This window comes from Hydractinia symbiolongicarpus, chromosome 3, assembly GCF_029227915.1.
Source record: "Hydractinia symbiolongicarpus strain clone_291-10 chromosome 3, HSymV2.1, whole genome shotgun sequence".
Classification (NCBI taxonomy): Eukaryota; Metazoa; Cnidaria; class Hydrozoa; order Anthoathecata; family Hydractiniidae; genus Hydractinia; species Hydractinia symbiolongicarpus.
The window spans coordinates 20,078,084-20,102,581 of NC_079877.1; the positions used below are offsets into that span (position 1 = coordinate 20,078,084).

A 24,498-nucleotide genomic window follows, 5' to 3' on the forward strand; every position below is an offset into this window, starting at 1 on the left:
TCCGAAAGTTTTTCCGTCCGAAAATTTTCGTTCTTAATGTAGACACCAAATTGTACGAAGTCTAAATAGTTTCTTTATATCTAAATCTCACTTAGCTAAGAAGTCAAATTTATAATAGTTACAACATTTAAAAGTGTGGGATCAGAGGAAGGGGCGCCAAAAGAAACTACTGAACTGAAAGCTACAAAGGGTACAAATTATTTGCGGGGTTTTGCCCAAATACGCAGAAAAATTAAATTTCCGCGAAAATTTCTACCGCGAAATTTACTTTGATTTCATATGTAGAACCCGAGTTTTACCTTGCTCGTTTGAAAATACATTTATTTTATAGTTGATAGAGGTTTAGTAGCTTGTTTTTGAGGTGATAGATGAAAGTGTGAATTGAAGTTGGGAATGTAATACTTTTTGTGTAGTATTCATTCCAGTATTTATAAGCCAGATTTGGCAATTGCTGACTTGGTGGGGTACAAACATACCCCTAGTACATGAAAGTCTTGTTTGATGGTGATGATGAACAGTAGAAGTTTGGTTACATTTATAGCCACATTTAGAGGCAATATATTGAGTTGATGGTTAAACAATAATTTACAGCATTCAATTTTATAGATTTGGTGTAAATTTAAAAGTTTCAGTCCTTTAATTGAATTTACTTTATTTTGATCTTTCAGAATCTGCTTTTGAAGGCCAGTCATGGGTGTATTTGGAGAGGCACAGATTAAGTTGCCATAAAGTAAATGTGATTGTATGAAACTATAGTAAATGTGTACAAGTAGACTTGGCGGAATAAGAAATTTCACTTTATGCAGGATGCCAATACCTCGAGAGACTCTGTGCTTAACAGCACTTACCTGATCTGTCCACTTTAGCTTATCATCGATAAAAAAACCTAAGTACTTGACTGCCTGTTTTTGCTATATTGCAGTGTTCATGATCTTAAGTTCGAGCTGTTGGTTGTCTCTTGTCGCAAGCCTTTAAGTACTAAACTCGTAATTTTAATAAAAAAATAAGGGAGGACCATAGTAATAAAGTAAAAATTGCGTGAAATATCGGCAAAAAAAATTTCTGAGGTCTACTGGAAGTTTATGTACAGCCCTTTGTATGTTCGACGGTGTCTACACCAAGCTGGACATGTAAGTATCATTTCAAAATCATGTGTAAAACAACAATACACATTAGAATTCTACAATTAGTCTAACTGGATTTGGCGATCTTAGTTCATTAAAATTGCTATCAAAAATTTATTTTTATATAATCCCCAGCTTCACTTCTGGAAGTTACATTAAACTTAAAACATCGTCGTAAAAGTTAAACGCCTATTTTACGGTTTAATCGACCCGCTTGATTGTACTCGGGGCAATAGCGCCCCCTTCCTTTTATTTTGAATATCACAAAAACACACAAACAAAATCACAATAGGGTTGAGTGATATTCCAAAACATTATATACATTGTATGATTTCGCTGAGGAATTGAATAAACTTTACCCTTAATAAATATAGTGATAAATCAAAGTAAAAGAGGTTGTGATGCTTCAGTGAAACTGACTAAAATTTGGTGATTATGGCAGGAAAGAAGAAGAGCTTTAAAAAACGTTTTGTTTGCTCTAATCCATTAAATCGTAAAAAAGCCAAAAGGAAGGTTTGTATTTTCTCTACGTAAAATTGAGCAGTTTTCAATCTGAATATATAAAATCTAGATCAGGTTTCCACCTTGTGACAGACAAGCCTCATAATTTCCCCTTATTCTTTGGTCTAGCTAATTTCTACCATCTTAATGGGAAGAAATTTTAGCTAAACTTATTTACTAAATTTTTGTCCATTTAAAAATTAAATTCCACAAAATAGCATTATTAAAGCTAGCTAATAGCAAAAGTTAAAGTTCCACTGAAAAGGATATTGAATCATATTAAAGTAGAGCTTAGTACATCACTATTACATAGAGCCTAGTAGCGAGTTTAGTAGTGAGCTCTCTCTTGAAATATGTGTCAGACACCACTCTTTACAATATATACATTTCACTCATGCTCACCCTCTGTGGTGTTGATTCGCTATAGTCATATTGGTGAATCCCCCAAATAGGGAACTTTTTGTGTGACATAAGTATATGGAAGGCATCCATTAATATTTGTTTAACACAGTAGCTTGGTATTATTGACTTTCTTTTGTTTTTGACAGACCAACCCTTTTTACTGTTTTTTCTTTAGCTAACACTAACATGCTTATTACATAATTATTTGAACAAACAGCTCTTTATAGTTTTGACTATATGCTATCTTAAAACAACTTAACAAAAATTGGGGTAAACTGAGAAAGTATTTGTGCAGGGTCAAACAAAAAGCGAATCAGCTGAAATGTCATCCTAGTCATGTGATTAAAGTCTCACTTCCGTGTTGCATTTATTTATGTGATACCCATTGGAATTATTTCTAAAGCCTGTTTATGATTGAAATAACTGCAATACTTACCAGCTTGCCTCGATGTAGCTAACCCCTGATTCAAACACCACAATGTACCCTTTCATTGTTCAAAAGGCAGACTTGTCATTGGAAAAACTTGGTAAAGCTGCACATGTTGCAGTTAAAGTTATTGTCTTAAAAATGTTCTCCCACCTGTCTGGTTTTATAATGTTGTAGATGCTATCATGTCACATTCATGCAGTGTTGCCAGTGAACAGAAAAAGTTGGCAAGAAATGACGTAATGTGGAGTTTCATATAGACTGCATCTAAAACAATTCGAGCTACTACAGCTATAGTTTTGCTGAAGTAAAAAAGGTTTAAATAAGGCTGTAGGCTGAGCAAGCAAGTTATAACTACACAGACTAAAATACAGTATGGCAAATATACAGTATATCTTGCAATTTTACTTGAAAAACAAATTATCTCCAGATAAATGAAGATAATGATAACAGCCACCACAAGGTATATCTATAGTTGTTTTTGGGTAAATAATTGTAGGAGAATGAATGTGATATTTTACTAACTGATAATTAGCTTTGATTTCACCAATAGGCGAAAAATTGCATTTTTGTTACATGAAAACAGAGGAATATGTTTAGAGGGATGCTGCATTCAAAATGATATTTTAGTTATCCATACAAAAGACATCAGTCATTTCACCTGTTTTAAAGTTATTTGGCCTCAAAGTTGAAAGTAAAATGTATTGCTTTCATTAAATTAACATTGTTGTCAAAATTAATTGACGTTAATGACCCCTTAAATTTGACACACAGGGTTAGCATATTATTACATAGATATTTCATAAAAAATATTTGGATATAATTCTTCCAATAATAGTCATCAAACTTTATCTCTCAAATTTTTCATGGACCATCCAACTGGTTTTATTTTTAATTTGGTGACACCTTTATTACAGTCAAAGTTTTTTTTCAACCTTCATTTCTTATTTAGCTTGATGAAGAAGAGCAAAAAGAAGATGATGAAGCTAATAAACTTTTACAAGAAAAACAAGAACCTGAAGTGAACTCTACAGAAAACAAAAATGAAGAAAAACAAGAAACCAAGGAAAATAATGGTCAAACTCTACAGGAACAGGTTAGTCTATGTGACAATTGTGTAACAATATAGCAATTTTAGTGACAGTCCAGACATATAATAGAAAATAATATCCAACATTGTAAAAGGCTCAAAATTACTCCTTTAAGAACATATGTTTGGAATAAATCATTCTAGGAAAACCTTTTTTTTTGAATTTGAACCATAAATATAAATTTTTCTTTAAAAAAAACTTGAAATAAGGATATCTTCAAAAGCATTTTCCCATGGTAACTCATTGGCTCATTTTTTCTCCAGTGTTTGCAACATTTCAATGTTTTTATTTTTTATGACCTCATAGCACTATTGTTGCTGCACATAGCGTTGTTAAATTGAAAAAACTACCTAACGTCTAAAAAATGCAAGAATAAAAATACATATTGAATGCAAATAAAAGTTAGGATGCTGATGATTACGTCACACGGCGGGCAAATCTGGACCGTAAAATGTTACATTGGATCTTGTGGAAGCATTTCCTTCGCGAGCGATAATAAATTCAGAAAGGAAGCGGGAAACGCTGGACGCCACTTTGTTTTTTTAATGTGGTTGATGGAAGATCTTTTTTAAACCTTTGATAAACATATTTTTGGCGGTAAAGTGATCATTAAAAGAACTATCATACATTTTTGAAAGTTTGGAAGAAGTAGTTACGATACTATGGGTTTGAGACATACAACCAAAAACGAACAATCATACCTGCACAAACAGGGTAGCTAGCTAGCTAGAAAAAAGCTTTTGTGTGAACTGAACTGACAGAATAAGTGAATGCTACATAAAGCATAGTTTTGAATAAGTTCATATTGAGTTATATTCCTCATATATTGTTGTGTCGTTTACATTTTTTCCTTATTACTTCAAGCCAGCTAGCTGCCTAGCTCTAATCACCCTTTTGAACTTATCGCGCAACGAGTTTTTGTAGAAATGATCACGTGATTACGGAGTACAGTGAAAGTACAACACAGTAGATCATGTGACGAGAGTAAAATTCAAGACATTGAGCAAATCTTGATCAAATCAAGCATTCTTTTTCTCTGATTATACTTTGTATGACTGAATCATCACATAATCTGCACTTCGCTTTAACTTTCTTTAATTGGCAACTGCAGTCACCTTCCACAATTTTGGGTAAATAGCTGACACCACGTTTCCGATACTTCAAAATGTCAAAACCATTTTCTCTCAAATAAACTAGCTGGATATATTCATGACGGAATACGGAAGTCCATTTGTCCTGGTATGTACTATTTGCTGCATACTTGTGAACCATTTGGTGTTTCTATTCACGACCTTCCATTGTGTTTATTCCAACACCATATCCAACAGACGTCAATAACTGTTCACAATGAATTGAAGCAACTTTGGAAAAGACCCATGAGCATGGGGAAACTCTCAACAGGAACTGTCACTGATGCTTAGAGGAAGACCATTACTGTTAGGTTTACTTGATGCTATGGTACAAAAGTATTTGCGTGTCTATAGAAGTCGCGGTGGTCCAGTCAATATTGACTCTTCCTCGTGGACAAAAAGCCTTTTTCACTGAATGGGACTTTCAAGGAGAATGAAAACAACAGTAAAAGTGGAAATACCAGATGGTGCAAAAAAAGAAGCTGAGCTATTGTTTCTACACAAAATCACATCGCTCGTAGAAGAACACAACATTCCCACAAGCCTTATTATGAATTTGGATCAGACACCGCTCAAGTATGTTCCTGTGTCGCATCATGCCATGGTCAAGAAAGGAACAAAATCTGTATCAATTGCCGGTTGTTCAGACAAGTGTTGCATAACAGAAACTTTTGTAATCATGCTGGATGGAAAATTTCTTCCAATACAATTAATATACGGTGGTAAAACCAAACAAAGTTTGCCACGATTCAAATTCCTTGAATCATTCTCGTTAAGTTTTAATCCAAAGCACCTCAGTAACACTGAAGATTCAGTTAAATTCATTGATGAAATTGTCATATCTTACGTGGAGAGAGATAAAGAGAAGTTGGACATTGCAAGCCAATTAGCCCTTCTAATCTTGGATGTGTTCAGGGGTCAACTTATGGAGGAAGTTACAGATCTCCTTCAAGCAAACAAATTCTTTTTTGTCACTGTTCCTAACAACATGACCCAGATCTTTCAACCTATGGATCTCACTGTAAATGGCCACTGTAAATCGTATATGAAAAGAAAATTCGCTGATTGGTTTGCGCAGCAGTTTGACAAACAACTAACCCTTGGAAAGAAAGTCGAGGATATAGAGCTGCAATTGCTACCCACCAAATTAAATTGATGCCAAATGTGATTTTTTGACATCCGCCAAACTAATTTCCCACCAAATTTAAATTTTTTTGCCATCTGCCAATTTAAATTCCTGCCAAATTTTGTTCCTGCCAAAATTTCTTCCTGCCAAATTAGTTACCCTAAGGTATGCAACCCTTATCGTTGACTGAAAACTTTTTTTCAGAAGCCAATTTAATTGATTTGTTTTATACTTGTGGCTGCACTAATTATTGTAAACATTGGTAAAAGAATAGTGCAATATTTATGTTATTATAATATTTTAATATTTTTATTGTCGTCCTTTGGAAAATTAAACTTAAAAAATTGCTAAAATAAAATAAGAACTAACTGACAATAACAAAGTATCATTTTATATAAATAATTATTCTCTTGATCCATTGAGCCACCGTTCAACTTTTCGTAATTTAATTTACATTAAATATTGTTTATGTTTGAATATTGTACATGTGTTTAAATTCCTGGCCATGAACTTTGATGGAACATTTATACCCCGTGCCAAAACAGTAGCCCCTGTGCAGTTTTCTTCCTTTTTCCTTTTTTTAAGTTAGATTAAGCCTCATAGGCATGCATTGAGTAAATGTTATCTGGTGTTTTGGGCATCTTTTTAACTATGATAGAGGTGAACTAAAAAGATGATTTATTTCTAGGCTCTAGGCGAGGAGGGAGAACAAATAGAATATTTAGATGTAATTTTGAAGCGGGTAAGTTTTTTTTCATATAGATTTGTCTTTTGAATTATTCATTCCCTAGTCAATTGCATGACTTTGAATATTTATACATTAGGGCAATGCTGGCTTAGGATTTAGTATAGCTGGTGGCACGGATAATCCTCACATTGCCAATGAACCAAGTATATATATAACAAAAATAATTCCTGGTGGGGCAGCTCATCATGATGGTACAATGAAAGTAGGGGATATAATTTTAAAAGTAAATGATATTGACACAGTGACTGTTGAGCACATAATTGCAGTGGAAGCACTTAAATCAGCTGGGGAAGAAGTGATATTGGTAAGTCTTCAACACTCGTTTCTTTAGTCTTTTAAAATGCAATGGCATGGAAATGCAACGTTTAAATACTGTATTGAAATACTGTATTGGAATTTTTTGATTACATCATTTGTCATTCAACATTTTTTCATATTATTGATTTCTGTTTCTGTTTTTTGTAGAAAATTAAGAGGGTTAAAATCGAACCACCCAAAGAACAAATAATAGACATTGAACTTCACAAAGGAGATACTGGATTAGGTTTTACAATTGCTGGAGGAACTGATAACCAGCACATACCAGGAGATGTTGGCATATTTGTAACAAAAATTATTCCAGGTGGTGCTGCACATGCAGATGAGCAACTGCAAGTCGGAGATAAGATACTTATGGTAGGAGTTAGAGTATTTTTAATTTTTGTGTAGTTGTTTAGGTAAAATGCAATTATAGGGGTTAAGCAAGCTCAGCTGTTTTTTCCAGGAAAATGTTTTTTCCATGAATCTTTTTACAAGACAGTAACCACCAACACAACAACAACCACATGGGAATTTCCTGGAAATCCCTCCTTTAGAAAAAACAAAGTAGTAGGCACACAACTGGGCTACCATACTGCAGGTTAACTTTGCTACAGGGCTAATAAAAGCTAACTTGTCCCTGAAACGTTTTACTTATTCGTCAATAAACCAAGTTTATATGCTGCAAAACCTTCTGTACCAACAGTTAGTTCCTAAAGTAATTTAAAACATGTATATAGCTAACTCTATAGCTAACTGGCTGCCTACCAAAATATTTCAAAACTTTGAACCTAGCAATTTATTTATTAAAGTTCATTTATTACAAATATATTCTACATGGAAACTTATACTGCACTTATAATGCGAAAAATCTGTTTTTTGTGTGATTGCTGATTAAATATAAACTCTAAATAAACTCTGTGTAAAATTTATCCTCTCCTCTCTACCAACAATATGCATTGTTTCGTTTAGTGATCCCCACTGCAAACATTAGCATGCTCTGACCTTCATTACAAAATGTCTTGCATATTATCTTTTATACATTGCAATTTAAATTTTGATTCTCTCTTTCCAACAGACACAATATCAGTTGTTTTGTAATGAAAGATTCTACATTATTGATATTTATTTTAGGTAAACAAAAACTCCTTGGTCAACACAACACATGAAAATGCAGTTTTAGTGCTAAAGTCAACTGGCCAAGATGTCAAATTACAAATATCACGTACAACACCTGCTGTGACTGAAGAAACAACGTCACAAAATGATTCACACACTTCTTCTTTACAAGGTGAATCATTTGAGTAGTAGTTGGTCTTTATGATGATTGCTTTTTATAAACCCTTAAAGTGAACCTTGATAGACAGATTTTTTCAACAACTATTTTCACGGAAAGTTTTTCCTTCCAAATTTTGGTATTGTGGCGTAAAACTTCATATAGTTATGATAATAGTTACCATATCGATAATATTGATACTTATTGTGAAATATTTGGTGAATTATTTTGCAAAAAATGCAAGATTGAAATCAGTTAAATGATAATGAAAAATAACACTTGTTTATAATAAAAGATAGGTCATTATATACACAGACGGTAGAAAAAAACGCACGAAAATTTCATCTCAGGTGGCAGTCTTGTGGTTCGTCTATCAAGTTAACCAAAATCTATGTTTTATTTCTCCCAAACATGTATTCATAGTATACACTGCCAATTACCTTTCCTTTTTCCATCGTTGTTTACCAAAAACAAAACACTCAAGCTTTTAATATAGTATAGGACAACTTTGGAAATATCGGTATAAAAATAAGTTGAACAGCAAATTGATTTTAGACCTTAGCGTTAAAGTCAGAAGTTCTTGAATTTGAATTCCCTGTATCATAACAGCAAATATTAACTTAGTTATTATAGTTTATTTCAGGAACGATAAATTGATTTAAAATTAACAAGCACAAATTGATGAAAAATGCTCTAAATTCCTTGTTTTTACGAGTTATGTATCAGCTTGTGACCTGAAAAGAAAAAGAGGTAAAAATGCAGAATAAACAAATAAATACTAAACTACTAACAATTTTTTTTGGTATTTTGTTTAACTCAGCTTTGAATAACAAGCATATGCAGCATACCTGAATATTTTAGCAAGCCAGAGTAATTTATAAACAAACAAGAAGCTTGGCTTAATAACTGGGAGAAACTGAATGTCAATGCATAATATTCTTGGAAACCAATTCGTTGTTTCTATATTACCTATATGAACCATTTTGCAATTGTCGTGTTTTTGCACTGATATGCGGTACTTTTTGATGAAGCTTGACGAGGATCCAGTGTAAAAAATAGACACCTGGTAAGCTATAGATATATTTAGGCAAAGTTTGTTGACAGAATGACCTTTAATTGAAGCTCCGAGTAAGGCAATTTTACACGACGGTTTGTGGTCTGGATATGAAAAAGAATCAAATGAAATTATTGTATATCCTCACCGCATAGTACACAGAAATACGGCGATTATTCGAAGAAGTGCACAGCTTAATCGAGGACGTTAGCTAGAGGAATATATAAAGGGAAAATACTTCAGTTATAGTTATTTCTGTAATATATGGCCATCTTGTATTGACAAAAGATTTGTTGAAAAAATTTTTTTCAATAAGCGCCTCCCTCGGTTAAGCACCGCATTAAAACGTTTTGAGTTTTAAAAAAGCGTTGAGGATTTACGATAATCGTTCTCATCTCTTGTTTTGTTTAAAAGGAGAACTAACGAAAAAACTTACTAAAGTTTTTTTGTAATAAAAACATTCTTACATATCCTGAAAACAACTTGGCATTAAAATTTTTCATTTTGCAAATTTTGTTCCCCAAAAACGATAATTACATTGATGGTCGCCCCCATTATCAAACAAAAGCCAACTTGGTTCATACAAATTTTAATCGCTTGTGACGTCACACAGCGTTCATAGCTCAACAGGACTTGTGAAGATTCACTCACTTCTTGGTCTATCCTATGGTGATTAAAAATTATCGTGAGGTTCGGGCGATGAGAAAAACAAGCTAAATTCCAGTAGAACAAGATCATTGTAAAAAAAATAATTTTCAAGAATTTAACAACAAGCTAGAGCATGTAAACAGAGTCGAAGTTTGAGACTGTTTTTGTTTTGTTTTGCTATTAAACATCACTCGAACCGTGCGTGGCCTTGTGGTTATTGAGTTCGCTTCGCAATCACAAGGTCCGTGGTTCGGTCCACAGCACGGGTATGTTTAGCAAGTGTCTTTACCACTTTACCAGCTATGAGTCAACCCAAGCCATGTGAGGGAAATTGGGTAGGTATTACCGGTGTATACTTAATGTATACATTCCGAACACAGGACCCACATTGATAACAGTGTTTCCAACACTGAAGTGGCTATGTCCTGTATAAATATTCGGAGTAATAATATGTAATAATAATAATACACTTTGTTGTGCATAATCATTTGAAATTTTGTTTTCAAATCTAGCAATTTAAATGAAGCACTTGACAAATAAACATTTTTCCAATGTGAGGGGAATTATTCATTAAATTATCAATTAAGTGGGGTAGGCAATTTGTACCTGTGTGCAAAAATCCAAAAACATTGTCAGTAAAAAGTGAATTGACATTTACATGCTCTACTGTTTATTTGTTTATTGGTGTAGTAGTTCAGGGCAAGATAAAAATCCTGTGCTACCAGTGCTTTTATAAAGTATGTTACCTTGCTCAATTACGTATTCTAAATCATTAGCATTGCAAATATTTAGTTCCTTAAAAGCACTGAAAGCAATACCAAAATGTGATGTGCAGAAACAATGTATACCTTTTGCTTTGCCAAATTTGTCATTACCCTGGTGAAATAGGCCCTTACCACGTTTATTAGCAATCAAAATATTTGACGTTGGCAGTTGTTTATGTCATAACTTTAAAGAGCATGTGCGTAAAAAGCTTGTAATTTGCTCGTAATGTAAGTGGCAATGTGAATGTTGGCTAGAACAAAAACACTGCAATAACAAAATACTGCAAATAATAAATAACAAAAATACTGTACCTAGCTTTAGGTAACAGGGCATTCATGCGAAATAAAGAAAACAAACTAGAGCAGTCGAAAAAGAATTAGGAACACAACTAGCCAGTTACCTGATATTTTCAGCTTTGATTGGACTTTCGGTTTACTTCACGTGGATGTTTTAGCAGAGAGAATTTTGCACGTACTAGCCTCGCTTGTATACTCTTTGAAAGGAAAAGAATTGATCTAATTATTAAAAAAGTTAGTAGGGTGAGTGTGTCCAGAATTTTTCGCTGATGCGATTGGGCAAAACATTTTAACCGACTCTATTCTGATTAGGGTATTTGCAGGCAGTCATAAAAGATTAGGAAATAGCTAGTGCATAACGGGACAAGGTGAATTCAAGAACTGGGTGTCTCCCAGTTAATTATAAACAAATGCATTAGTTCACAGTTTCAGCTAACCATTGTTTAAATAAATCTTTCTTTTGTTACAACGTTCTTATTGAGAATTGAAAAAAAGAAGCAAATTTTTATGAATTAAGAAGGCTCTGACCATGAAGAAAAGCGAAATAATTTTTTTGCGAAACATTTTAAAAAGAAAAGTTATAATTCCTTCGCATATGTTCTAAAGGCGATGATAAACGATTCAATTAATCGAATTCAATTTATCGAAATTATATTGAGCATTAAAATAATTCACAGGTGATGCACAAGAACAGATTTTTGATATTTTCCTTTTTATAAAATGTCTTCAGAGAGCGAAGACGAAGTTGAACTCGCTGCTGTTGCAGTTATAATTTCAGCAACTACAAATTCAAGAAAACGTTAGAAACGTCATATGTGGATGAAAAGGCCTGGCCGCAGTAAAGACCTAATTTTGGAGTTTGTTGTATGTTATTAAACGAATTTCGGTTAGAGCAAGAAGATTATTTTAATTTCTTTTGGATCTCTTATTTAATAAGCTCCAGAGCGCTTCCAAATTATTTGATGTACAGATTTTAAGCATTTTGATTGGTTAAAAACCTTTCGATTAATCGAAAAAGTTAAACCGGTTCGGCTTTTTTAAAATCGAATTCGACAAGTCTGAACATTAGATTAATCGAATCGTGTATTACCGCCTTAAGTAGGGTTACTGGCAACATCATACTAAATTTTCATGCCACAAGACTAATTATTTCTTCTGAAAATGAGAAATATTTATAATGCCCATGGTCAAAGCCTTATTCAATTTACTCTGTTTACTTCTTTTTTTAATACAGAAAATGAGTGCACAAGTTAAGGTGACGGTATACCTTTACTGTATCAAAAAATCGATTTTTTTTATTAGCCATTTACACTATAGAAACGACGATCTTCCCAATGGTGAAACTATTTATTTATTTTTCGAAGGGGAATATTGACTTCATCCAAATAACCAACTTTTTTTTTCTGATCGGTCTTTCACAGCTTAAATTGAATAAGAGTTAAGAGTGAATGTTTTAACACTTATCATCCTTTTGAGTATAACTTTTGAAAATAAATTCTATTTCCTTTCCGAAAAGAAATGACCATTGCATCTGAAAAAAAAACACTTTCATATCTAAAATGTATGCCATGCTGTTCTGTTTCCGCAAGTCACAGAAAAATGTTAAACGACTTAGAAAGTTCTTTTTCTATGGTATTCTCAGTGACGTCTTTGCGAATAATAAAATTTAAAAGGACAACCTTCTGAATATTCATCGCCTCAGAAGTGTGAAAGTATCACCATCATTATGAGTATGCATGAAAGGTGTGATATTTTAAAAAATCTTTGAAACACTTTCTCGTAGTGTTGTTTTTTTCGTATACCATCTATTACATATCAAATCTCATTTACAAAACTGCAGAAGATCTACAAGGGAGAGTGCTACTGTGTTGTAGCCAACGTGTTTATCTAAAAGCGATTTTTTTTTATTTTTAAAAAATCAACAATTCTCTAGATATTACATCATCAGGCAAAAGTTTAAGTTAAAAAATGGCTTTTTTAGAAAAAGTAAAATAAATCAAAAACTTTGTGGGAAATAATTAAAAAATCGTTTTTACATACATCTATCACGATTCTATAGAACTTCTAATGAAGTAGTTCTAACGAAGTAGTTTTGTAAATGAAGTCACTTTTTTTGAAGGCAGGGTGTGTTTCAAAAATGTCTCTGTACTTTTCACGAGTTAAAAGTTTCAAATTATTTTTATACCATTTGATAGGTGGTTGAAAATGCTTTTTGGTGATGTATGAATGAATAAACTTTGATTAACTATCGCTGAAAAAATCGCGATTTTAAAAACCATGCTCAAAAGGTATACCGTCACCTTAAACTGTGAAGAGCTGTATTGTTTGTTTTGCTCTTTCGCAATGTCAGTGTCTGATATGTATGAACTTGTCCTGACATCCTGTCCTGACCTGAGTTAAAAACAACGATAAATATGATACCTGTGGGCTTAATTAACCTTTTCTTCCTGTTGTTGACATGTTGTTTACTGGCTTCATTCTGCATTTGTGTAGATCCAAATGAAACTAATGAAGGTGTTGTTGCTGAATTTCTACCCCCTGTTGTTGATGAAGAGGACAACATGAAAAATGATGATGTGCATGAGGATGCCATAAGTGTTGGAAGCATTGATAACACCACAAGGTAAGTAGTTGACCTACAGAAACATTTTGACAGTGCACTTTTTCAATGCATAGTGATTTTAATCGCCGAATGTTTCGTATTGATTGTAGAGAGCCAAGAACTGTAGAACTCCATCGTGGACCATCGGGCTTAGGTTTCAATATAGTCGGTGGAGAGGATGGAGAAGGTATCTTTATCTCCTTCATCCTAGCTGGTGGCCCAGCCGATTTATCTGGACAGGTTAAACGTGGAGATCAAATTCTACTGGTAAGCTTAAAAACGTCACAAATTTCAACCTCACTTTTCCATTCTGCCTACACAAGCTTAATTTTTGGTTTACATGCAAAAAAGTTCATGTTGCTTATCAAAACTTTTGAAATTGTATTTAAGGGATAGTTTTTTTACTAACCCCTCTTCAAAAACGGGTGCCAATATTGTTCTTTGTGAAAAATATGGAATTAGACAATAGTTTAGCGGGTAGAACATCATTAGTAGCCACAAACCATGTGTGCACCTCTCTATAATTAAACATACTGCCAATTTTTCTTCTTGCGTCTTAAAAGTTGCTCCAGGTTGTATTGATGAAATGCTTTTTTAAACATATTTTTGTTTGGCTAAATTTAAGTAAAACTCTTGTTGAAAAAATAATTGTAAAAATTAGGCCATATTGTTTTTCGATCATACATTGTCGTTAGTCAATTCTTTTGCTTTTTTTTTAGGTGAACGACATTGATATTGTATCTGCTACCCATGAAAAAGCCGCAGGAGCACTGAAAAGTGCTGGAGCAGTGGCAACGTTAAAGCTGCAATACAAGCCGGAAGAGTATAACAGATTCGAACAGAAAATCCACGCATTAAGAGATAGAATGATGAGCAGCACCGGAGGAGGGAGCTTGAAAACATCTGCGAAGAGGACGCTATATGTTAGGTACTAGCGCATAAAAAATTACAAACAAGAATATTTATAAAAAAAGAATATTTATAACAACCTTAATAGCTCGTAACATCCTTTGACTTGTCGTGGTTTGAAATAAAATCTGCTAATGTATTACTTTCACCATCCGCGTTTGGTCTGCAGATGGAGATCTACAGACACTGCCCCTCCCTCTCCTCCTCCCAGATTTGCACAGATCGAAAACAGGCTGAATATAACATGACTAAAGCTTCGGTTGGTTGTGAAGGTTGTGTTTTTTATTTCGTTTAGAACTTTGTTTGAGTATGACAAGTCCCGGGACAGTGGTCTACCCAGTCAAGGGTTGAGTTTTAAATTTGGTGATATTCTTCATGTGACGAACGCCAGTGACGACGAATGGTGGCAAGCTGTGCGTTTAAATGCTGACGGAGAGGAAGGAGAACTTGGTGTTATACCAAGTAAACGAAGGTACTAGTTGTGATAGTCAAACCTCCACCCTCTTAGTGGTAATACCACGTATTTTAAACATAAAAACCATTTCTAAAATTTCTGCCATTTTAGAGTTGAACGACGAGAACGTGCGCGCCAAAAAACAGTCAAATTCAAACAAGCCATGATTAACGATGAAGCTTATAAGGTATGGTTCGTTTGATCATCGAGTCGTCTCACGCAGCACGTGTCTTACTGATGATTCATATTCTTTTCTTTCTTATAGAACAGTGGTGGCGCGTCTTTTAGCTCCAAACAAAAACGCAGTTTTAATTTTGCTAAGCGATTTCCATTTAAAGGCAAAAAAGAACTAGATGGTGACACAGACGCCGATCCTTCGCAAAGTGATAGCGAGATGTTATCGAAATCGGAAGATGTCATTCTTTCTTACGAGTGTGTAGCACAACAAGAGTTAAAATATACGAGGCCTATTATAATACTCGGACCATTAAAAGACAGGATTAACGACGATCTTATTCAAGAATTTCCTAATGAGTTTGGCAGTTGCGTTCCACGTAAGTTGTTTTAGTATCGTATCTAATTCCCCGAATGACAAAATTATAATCTTTTGTTATTTTATCTCTCTTTTAACATTTAGATACCACGAGGCCTCCACGCGAACATGAGGTATCTGGTCGTGATTATCATTTCGTCGAGTCACGTGAGAAGATGGAACAAGACATAGCTAACCATCTATTCATCGAAGCGGGACAGTACAACGAGAATCTCTACGGAACCAGTGTACACTCTGTACGAGAGGTTTCCGAAAAGGTAGTTCCATACGTTTAATCACACGGGATAGCTATTTAGCTAAGTGTAATTCCGCCCCCCCTGTTGGTTTTTTTTTAATAACTTCTGAACGGCTAATTCTGAACGGTAATTCCACGAAACTTCATGACTTTTCCTAAAATTTATTTAGGATGATATTCCCAAAAAATAAATTCATTAAATTGCCACCTGTTGATATGATAACTAACTGTTTGGCAGGTGCTGAATGTGATTGTGCTTATTGTTTTGTCATTTGGCCACCTGTTGTATTTTTACCTGGAAATTCCATCATTAAATAATATTTTGAAAATATTTGTAATGTATATGATATTCATGTTGTTTTATATTGTTGAAAATAATTTTTTTCTATGTTTTGTTCATTTCGGCATTCTATTCAGTTCCCAAATAGTCTAAATACATATTATGGAATAAAAAGTTCCATTGCATGATGAAATAAAACGATTCCAATTTTTTTTGTTGCTAAATTAGCAAGTTATACGAAAATTATGGATAGTTTGATCATTTAAGCACGCAATTTTAAGCAAATTATTGCCAAATGTGGGCATTTACAGGTACTCTAGTTATGGTAACTTTCAATCATTATACATTTACTCCAAAAGTGTCTTCGAAATTCAATATTAACTTTGATGGAGCAAAATTAAAAGAAATCGCAAATTTCTGTTGCACCTCTTCGAGTGTGATTTCATCAAAAAAATGCTGACATTAGCAAAAATTCCAACCTGTCAGATTGTTACTTATATAATGGGCAATGTCTGTGCAAAGTTTCATGACCTTACCATGTCTGGAGACTTATAGGCCTCAAAAAAGCCCAGTATATTTAGGGTTAAAATTAGTGCTTAGTTATATAACTAAAAAGGATTCCTACGATTTTTTTTATTTCCGCACATCAATAATCAGGTTTACTGGAATGCTTTATTCACGCGTGGAAATAAACATCTTTTCCATCCTTCATCATTCAGTCACGGCAAGTTCTGAAAATTTAATCTGTTTTTTCTGGTTTTGCTGCTAATTTCATAAAATTAAATTCACGTAAGATTTAAAAATGAGTTGTTACAAAAACGATATATTTTTTTAACCTGTAAAATCTTTGAAGTAGGTTTTTCCACAAATGTGTATTTTTCGACTGTGTATTTAGGGCAAACACTGCATTCTTGACGTCAGTGGGTATGCTATCAAACGGTTACAAGTGGCACAATTGTACCCTATCGCTCTGTTCATTAAACCACTTTCAGTTGAGTGGATGCAAGACATGAACAAGAGGTTACTACTCGAACCTGCGCAAAAAGCTTTTGAAAGGGCACAGAAATTAGAACAAGAATTTGGAGAATATTATACTGGTGAGTAAAAAAACGGCCGGTGTGTTGCTGAGTTTTTTTTGTTTCGTTTTTTTTTTGTTTCGTTTTTTTCTTTCTTTTTTTTTCAGGAGAATATGTTAATGCCCTTAGCGTTAACATATTCAGACCGGTGTTTTCTTGTTTTTTTTTTTGTTTTTTTAATGAATGAAAACGTTATTAAAATCTCAATTTCCATCGAAAGTAATATTTTTGCCTATTTGTGTGTTTTCAAGACATTTTATTGCAAAGATTTTAACTCTTATTTTATTCCTATTTTCCGAAATACATGATGACATCATCGTAAACTCATACAATTTTTTATTACAATTGTATTTGTGTCAAGTGCTCGAGAACACAATGCTTTCCTAGCCCTAAAAAACAGGCCTAAAAAGGGTTCAGGGAGTTAGTAAGGGTTTGTTTACTAACTTTTTATTTTTGGAGCCTAAACTCAATAGCCGACTTTTTCTTTTCTTTAGCTATCGTCACTGGCGAATCGTACGACGAAATTTATCAACGGTCTAAGGACGTCATTCGACAGCAAAGTTCGCCTGTCGTGTGGATCCCTACTAAAGAAAAGTTATAAAGAATATTGGGACAATCTTAACTATATATATACGTAGTTTATGTGTATCCGCCCTGTCAATAACTGCGTCCACACCTCGAATTATTTTTTAACATAAATGTTTTGAAAGTTTTAGATGTGGATAGTATTATTTTTTAGTTTATTTCGTGCATTGTGCTTGAAATTGTCCGCACAAACCTGTTCCCGAACGCAAAGATAACTCGTATATATATTTATAACTAAATATGAAGCATTCCTTTTAGTGTTTTCATGCGAAAACGTTCTGATTGTATGTGTGTGGAACAAGGCAAAGGAAGTTTTGTGTCTGTAGACCAGTAACAGTTTGAACATGCTAGTTCAACAATGTCGTTAAGTTACTTATTTAAAAAGAACTTTCGTTTATAATGTTTTAAAAAGCGAATTCCCTGAATTTAAATTAGCAATGAATGATTTTTTTTATAACTAATATTATTCACAACTTCTTGTAATCCTCCGCTGTACTGTATATAGGGTTATTATTGTCAGACGTGAACATTTTATTTTCTCTACCATCCTTGATTTTCTATTATTTCTACCATCTGCAAATCAGTCCCATGCTATTCTACCAAAGTGTACCTTAGGGTACTATTTATTGGCGGAAGAAATGTTTGCGGATAGTACCCAAAATTCTTTATTTGCGAAACATATATTTTTGAGGATGATTACATTTTCCCGAAGTTTCCGCATTTCGGATTCCAAAAAATCAGTAATTTTAGTAGAGGCAAAGTCAGTTCTTCGCCCAACATAGCCTTCAGAAATACAGATTTTTCCTAATGAAATTGACTCTATGGAATTAAAGTACAAAAAAAATAAAAATACGGTGGAAAGTTTTGCGGATGAACGTTCTTTAAAATGTTTACTAAACTAAATAGACAATACAAATGAATGTTAATATTCAGAGCAGATAGACGTTAGTTTTGAGATTTCACTTAGGCTATTACGGATAATTGAATAGTTTTGTAGAGGGTTCTGGCATGTAGTGTTTCATTAGTTCATAACATTCCTGAATTTGAGAATGTAAAAGAAGAGGCGAACAAAAAATTATTTTATGGCAGCCAGAAAATAAATTTTAAGCAAGAAAAAATATACATTTCAAAATCCTAAAATCTACTAAGATAACTACTCTGATAACAAATAAATAACTATATGTCACAACTAAGTATCTATATATCTTTCTAACAACATTTTTACAGAATTTTTACTGAATGTGGTGAAAGTAAGTAGGTTTTGGATATACTTACTCTAGTAAACGTCAAAAATAAGATCTTTGACTTGAGATAACTAAGAATATTTTCGTACTTACTAAACTAAAAACCATCTACAACGACCTAAAAACCACCTACAATGACCTAAAAACCACCTACAACGACCTAAAAATTATCTACAACGACCTAAAAACCACCTACAACGACCTAAAAACCACCTACAACGACCTAAAAACAATCTACAACGACCTAGAACCAACCCATTATATGCATTTGTTAGAGACTTGTGTTTTGTTTTTCATAATGATTAACTTGTTTATGTTTTTAGGCTGGCTATTTTATATATGTTCCGGGTTTTGGATATTCTCTGACAGTACTAAGGAATTTTGTTCAGCATTCTTGGTTTGGTCTATAGTTCGGCGCGAACTGATGTTGGGAAAACAAGAGAAACAAATTCATTTTTACAAGGAGATACATATATTAAAATAAAATTACGAAACACAAGAAGAACCGCACCAAGTAATAATATTCCTATCGAAATTCTTCATAAAAAAGGCTCTTTAAAGTTATCATTTTAACCCTTAAAGCTTAGAGGAAAGGTTTCCGTAATAGTGTGAAAACTAAAGCAGTATGGGAGTACAATGGAAACAAAAGAGAAATGACGTTTAGCACATCAACTTTTAACAAAACAACTTTCAACAAAAAGGAAAATGACAAATATATAAAAAGCATGTCATCATCTGTGTAACATGTCAAATTTTTATACAAATTATTTTGCCTTTTTGTATGAACAATGCCCTACTTCCATCAGGTAGCATATCAACAGTACTAGATGTAACTTTACCTGATGCGAATGTAAATCGTTGGTCGTATTTCATTAAACATGATGTAAGAAAATGCAAATAGCTAGATGTTGCTCTTGTACGTAACCTTCCAATTTTGTGAAATCTTTCTCTTTAACCAGTAGTTTTAACTACCACTAAATCTGTGTCTTGAAACAATACACGGCACTGCTGGCAACGAGTTACGTTGTTGGGACATAATTTGTGGTCATTTCGTGCAACTAGTTAGTATGAATCATGGGCAACTCGATCAGGATCAAGATTAGACAATGTTTCGCTGTCATTTACATCCACCTAAAAAATTATCAGATAGAAACTTTTGTAAATATATTGTAAAATATATTGCATCTTGTAAAATATCTCTTAGCTATTTCTTCAGGGTAAACAAGCATCTAAAAACAAATAAACAAAACATGATTAGCAAGTACGTTACTATGTTCATGCTGGACATTATCCTCGATATATACTTGATACACATTCTCAAGCTCTTAACAAGTGTTTTTATTTCCTTCCTTCAAGATGTCCAGAGTAGTGTAACACGGAAATGAAATTACATAAGTTAGAAATATTACCTCCCAATTGGCATCTTCTCTTTTTAATCGAATTGGTGTTACACATGCCTTCTTTGTCGGAACAGGGTTTCTTTCCTCAAATAATTTAGGACTTGCCAATCTAGCTCTTGCAGATTTTGACTTAGGCGAACTTTCAGCCCCGCTTTATTTGGCTTTTTGTAGGTATCGTACATTGCAGAAATAAAGCCGCGGAATTTCTTGATAAGCTTAGTTTGCCTTTCCGGGCCCCATCGATTCCACTTAAACTACTCTACAAAAAACTGGTCAAATCATGGTGCCAACCTGTACCTCCTCTTATACTTTATTCAGAGAAACTTACGCGAGAGAAACTTTCGCGAGTCCAAATTCTCGCGAAATTTTTTGGATAAATTTTTGCGAATCTACAAATTGAAATACTTTCGCGAGATAAACTTTCGCGAAATCCGAAATTGGAAAGTTTTGGCAAAATAAACTTTCGCGATTCGTGATTATGAACTTATTTTTTATGTTCTTATAAAAAAGGTGGCCTATATTTCTTATGATAGAAAAAAGAAAAAGTGTTTTTTAAAGATGTAATTTTCTTTCTAATGGTATGTAAAAACGTCTTTTTACAAATTGGGTTCATCGTCAAAATCACAAAACAGATAAAACACATTTCTAGGCTTGTCTTCTTCCGGCTCCCACACATCGTCGTCATCGTCTTCTTCGCCAGTAACTCGATTATAAGCATGCCGCTCCTCTTCATCAATTCTGCATACCGTGACCCAAGTAGAGGAGATCAGAGCATAGTAATTAGACGAAGAGGCATGATTTCTGGAGACAATGATCAAAGATAGTAAAATAGTTAACATCTAAAACTTTATTTTACCTTATTTTGTATCAGCATTGATTCAAAATAAGGTAAATAAGGTAAAAAAAAAATCTTAAATAATCTTAACCATTATGTGGCGAAAACTTACTTGAACAGATCCATACCTTCCTCTAGTCCTAGGTTTAATCAACTTGTGCCCAAGCATTCTTGCATCGATCTCTTTCTTTATATTCCCTGCAGCCCTTGTTGTACAAACAAGGGTGCTTTTCGACCTCAATTGCAAGTTTCTCATCTTCAGTTCAATCAAAGAGATTTCAAGAGAGAAGGAGATACATCTAAGCAACGTCCATTTAAATTCTATTCAAACTTCTTTTGTTTACGCGCCCCTTCGAAACCCATCCGTTGCATCACTTTTGCTGTATTTTAACACGCCGAGAGTGAGACGAGAGTTTTAACGACAGAGCATAATTTTCAAAAAACATATTAAGAACTATACCGAACATAAATTAAACACATGGCTCTGTTGAACTATAAGAATTAATGCTGGTAAAGTTGCAAAACGATTCAGCTAGTATTTGAAGCTTGCATTGTGTAAAAATTTGCCCTGAGATATGATATAATTTTATATCTTGTAGATATTTCTGTATGTTCCCTTCTAGTACAGCGTCAGTTGAAAGATTGATAAAAGTTTTTCACTTTCACTTTTTTGAAAAGGGCTGAAGTCACCCCCCCCCCCCCCCCCCCCCTCCCTCCTCAGCCCCAGTAGTGGCGCTGCCCCTGAAGTTAAAAAAAACGCAGATAAAAAAAATAAATCATCGCCCAACGAAAAACACATAATTAGAGAAAGTAACAAATGATTAATTTCTTCTTTCGTTCTATGAATGAAACAATAATCAACGAACACCGCTTTTTTACCGAAAGCTTATTAACTTTGAAGAAAAAAATATGCTCTAATATGCAACCCCTCCTGCATTAATATTTTTTAAAACTTTTATCAATCTTTCAACTGCCACTGTGACACAATTATATCTTTGGCTACGAAACTTTGCTTTTTCTAACGCAGAAAGTGAGGAAATATCGAGTTATTGATCTATCATGCTTAAAAATAGATAAATCAGTCATAAAACAGCTATTGTAACACAAAAGATGCTATAATTTTGGAACCACGTGTTGTTTTGAGTAAAAAAAGCAAAAGTTTTTTAGAGCTGAATAAGAGCTTCGCAATGATATTTTTTTCAACGAACAAAAATTTTACTGAGGGAAGTGTTCGACAAAATGAACTGGAAGGGTGAATTTTTGTATATAATTTTTTTTCTACTTTTTTGATTTTTTTTATGAAAATATCTTATAATCATTCTATCTACAATCCTGGACTTAATTTATTGGAAAAGAGGGCCGAATTTCATAGTTTGTCCCACAAGCAGTTATAAACACTGTTTCTACAAAACACAAACGCATTACGAACTTGTCAAAGTTTACTTGTCAATGATCGCGGATCATAGGTTATTTGGTTAGTTTCAAATTCTTAACCCATACTAATTTTTGCTGACGTCAGCGCACCCCGTTTCCCCGAATTTTAGCACCTTAGCGGGCCGTCGTATGGATTGTTCCGAAATGTGGACATGGCAGAAACTGCCAGTAGCGCATTTTCGACGCTATTTACCTGGCCTACACATCTCCCAAAGCGAAGCTTTTGCAGCCTGCCGGCTGCAGAGTTTTGACAAGGCGATTCCATTTGGCCAGCTCGAAAAATAGCCAAAAATTGGCCTTTTCCAATAATATTATGTCCAGGATTGTAGCGATAATTTATTCGGCTTTCAGAATATATATATTTGCTAGGGTTAATATAGCGAGCAGAGGGGATATATTTTGAATATACTGAGTATGTGTCTCAGGGGTTACCGTATCCTTACTGATTCACAGTCGTCAGTATTTATACTCAAGTTACTTCTTAATTTATAATTAATAGAGTTGTGTATAAAGAGACATGTACCACCACTAGTCCTATTTCCTGAACGTGGTTGATGATGTTAAAATTTGAATTCGTTACCATGTGTTCCTTGAGCTAGGTTTCTGTTACACAAATGTTTTTGAAATTAAATTTAAGGTTGCATAACATTGTTTTCCGATTTTCGAAGTTTTTGCTTATACTTCTTGTGTTAATGTTAAGCAATGAAAATTTGTTTTTACATTTTGCAAGATGAGTTTTTGCTTCAATCGGAGAAAAATTAGTAGTTTCAACTTTCAGGTTTTTAAAATATTCAAGTCTAGATCAGTCATGTCGTTCAATGTAAGTTAGAGTTAAATATATCGAAAAAAGATGCGTTATCATCCATTTTTATGTTAAGTTGTTATACTATGTTAAAATAAAAAATAAAAAACTGGGTTAGTTTGTCTTTTTTCATTTGTACTCTCAATTCCTTTCTTATTTCGTTTGTTGCATCCAAAAAATCCTCATTAATGTAGATGTTCGTGTCCTTTAATCTGTTAGCATTTTTTAATATTAGGAGTTTGTCTTTGTAATTCAGTAATTTAAATATTATTGTCCGTGGTCTGGCGTTATCTTGTGCTGTATATGGTCATATTCTATGGATTCTTTCAATGTCTATGTCTTTTGTGATGATTAATCGATTTTTAAACAACCTCTGTACCTTGTTTTCGATTTCCTCTGAATTCTCTCCCTCTGTTTCACCAATCCCATCTATACGAAGATTGTTTCGTCGATTTCTGTCTTCTAGTGTTCGTATTTTGTGTTTCAGTTCTGTTTGTTTTTCTACGTATATTTTTTCTTTTGTTACTCGTTGCTGTTCGTTTGTTTGTTTAATCTCTTCAATCTTTTCGTTTAATGCTTTATCCATGTCCTTTATTTTGTCATCAATTAACCCTTGCGTAAATTCAAGGCTTGTTTTAAATTCACCAACCGTTGATTCCAATTCCTTTTGTTTGTTGAATTTCCGCGCCCGAAGGCGTAGGAAATTCTTTAAAACCGTCGTTTTTTTCTTTCGGAGCATTTTTTGAGAAAAAATCGACCATGGGATTTCACTTTGCTCAGTCACAGATGTAAACTTCGTACCCAAGCTCCTTAACTACTGGGAAGTCTCGTATTGACGTTTCAGGCCAAAATTGGTATTTGTTTTCGACAAAATTTGGCACAGTTAACAAAAAGAGTATGCTGAACATAATGGTGACATCAAAATTTTGATTTTTGTCACCTAAATGCTATTTTAGGCCAAAATTGGTCCAAAAATTAAAACCACTTCATTTTCGGCTAAATCTGGCACAGTTAACAAATAAAGTATGCTGAAAATGATGATGGTACAAAAGTTTGATTTTTTGTCACCTAAATGTCATTTCAGGACAAAATTTATCCAAAAATTAAAACTGCTTTATTTTTGACAAAAATTGACACAGTTAATAAAAAAGTATGCTGAAAATGATGGTCACATCAAAATTTTGATTTTTTGTCAACTAATGCC

General features: G+C 33.6%; 1 protein-coding gene and 1 long non-coding RNA gene across 4 annotated transcripts; one reads left to right on the forward strand and one right to left on the reverse strand.

Moving 5' to 3' along the window:
* Positions 1-1,372: 1,372 nt before the first annotated feature.
* On the forward strand, positions 1,373-18,123 carry LOC130636149 (disks large homolog 2-like). Its single transcript, XM_057445778.1, has 15 exons — positions 1,373-1,637; positions 3,407-3,550; positions 6,490-6,543; positions 6,626-6,853; positions 7,015-7,224; positions 7,981-8,137; positions 13,379-13,508; positions 13,598-13,754; positions 14,207-14,415; positions 14,692-14,868; positions 14,962-15,037; positions 15,116-15,404; positions 15,488-15,660; positions 16,814-17,015; positions 17,489-18,123. The coding sequence occupies exons 1-15, from the start codon at positions 1,560-1,562 to the stop codon at positions 17,593-17,595; spliced, it is 2,391 nt and encodes a 796-aa protein (XP_057301761.1). The 5' UTR covers positions 1,373-1,559; the 3' UTR covers positions 17,596-18,123.
* Positions 7,015-12,631, reverse strand: LOC130636150 (uncharacterized). 3 transcript variants are annotated; one of them, XR_008982225.1, is made up of 3 exons: positions 12,565-12,631; positions 12,153-12,306; positions 7,015-11,082 (listed from the first exon to the last, which is right to left on the reverse strand). It is a non-coding gene; the product is annotated as an uncharacterized LOC130636150 (long non-coding RNA). The 3 variants fall into 3 exon arrangements; XR_008982226.1 differs by lacking the exon at positions 12,565-12,631 and having other exon boundaries at positions 7,015-9,840; positions 10,990-11,082; positions 12,153-12,496; XR_008982224.1 differs by lacking the exon at positions 12,565-12,631 and having other exon boundaries at positions 12,153-12,496.
* Positions 18,124-24,498: the final 6,375 nt, after the last annotated feature.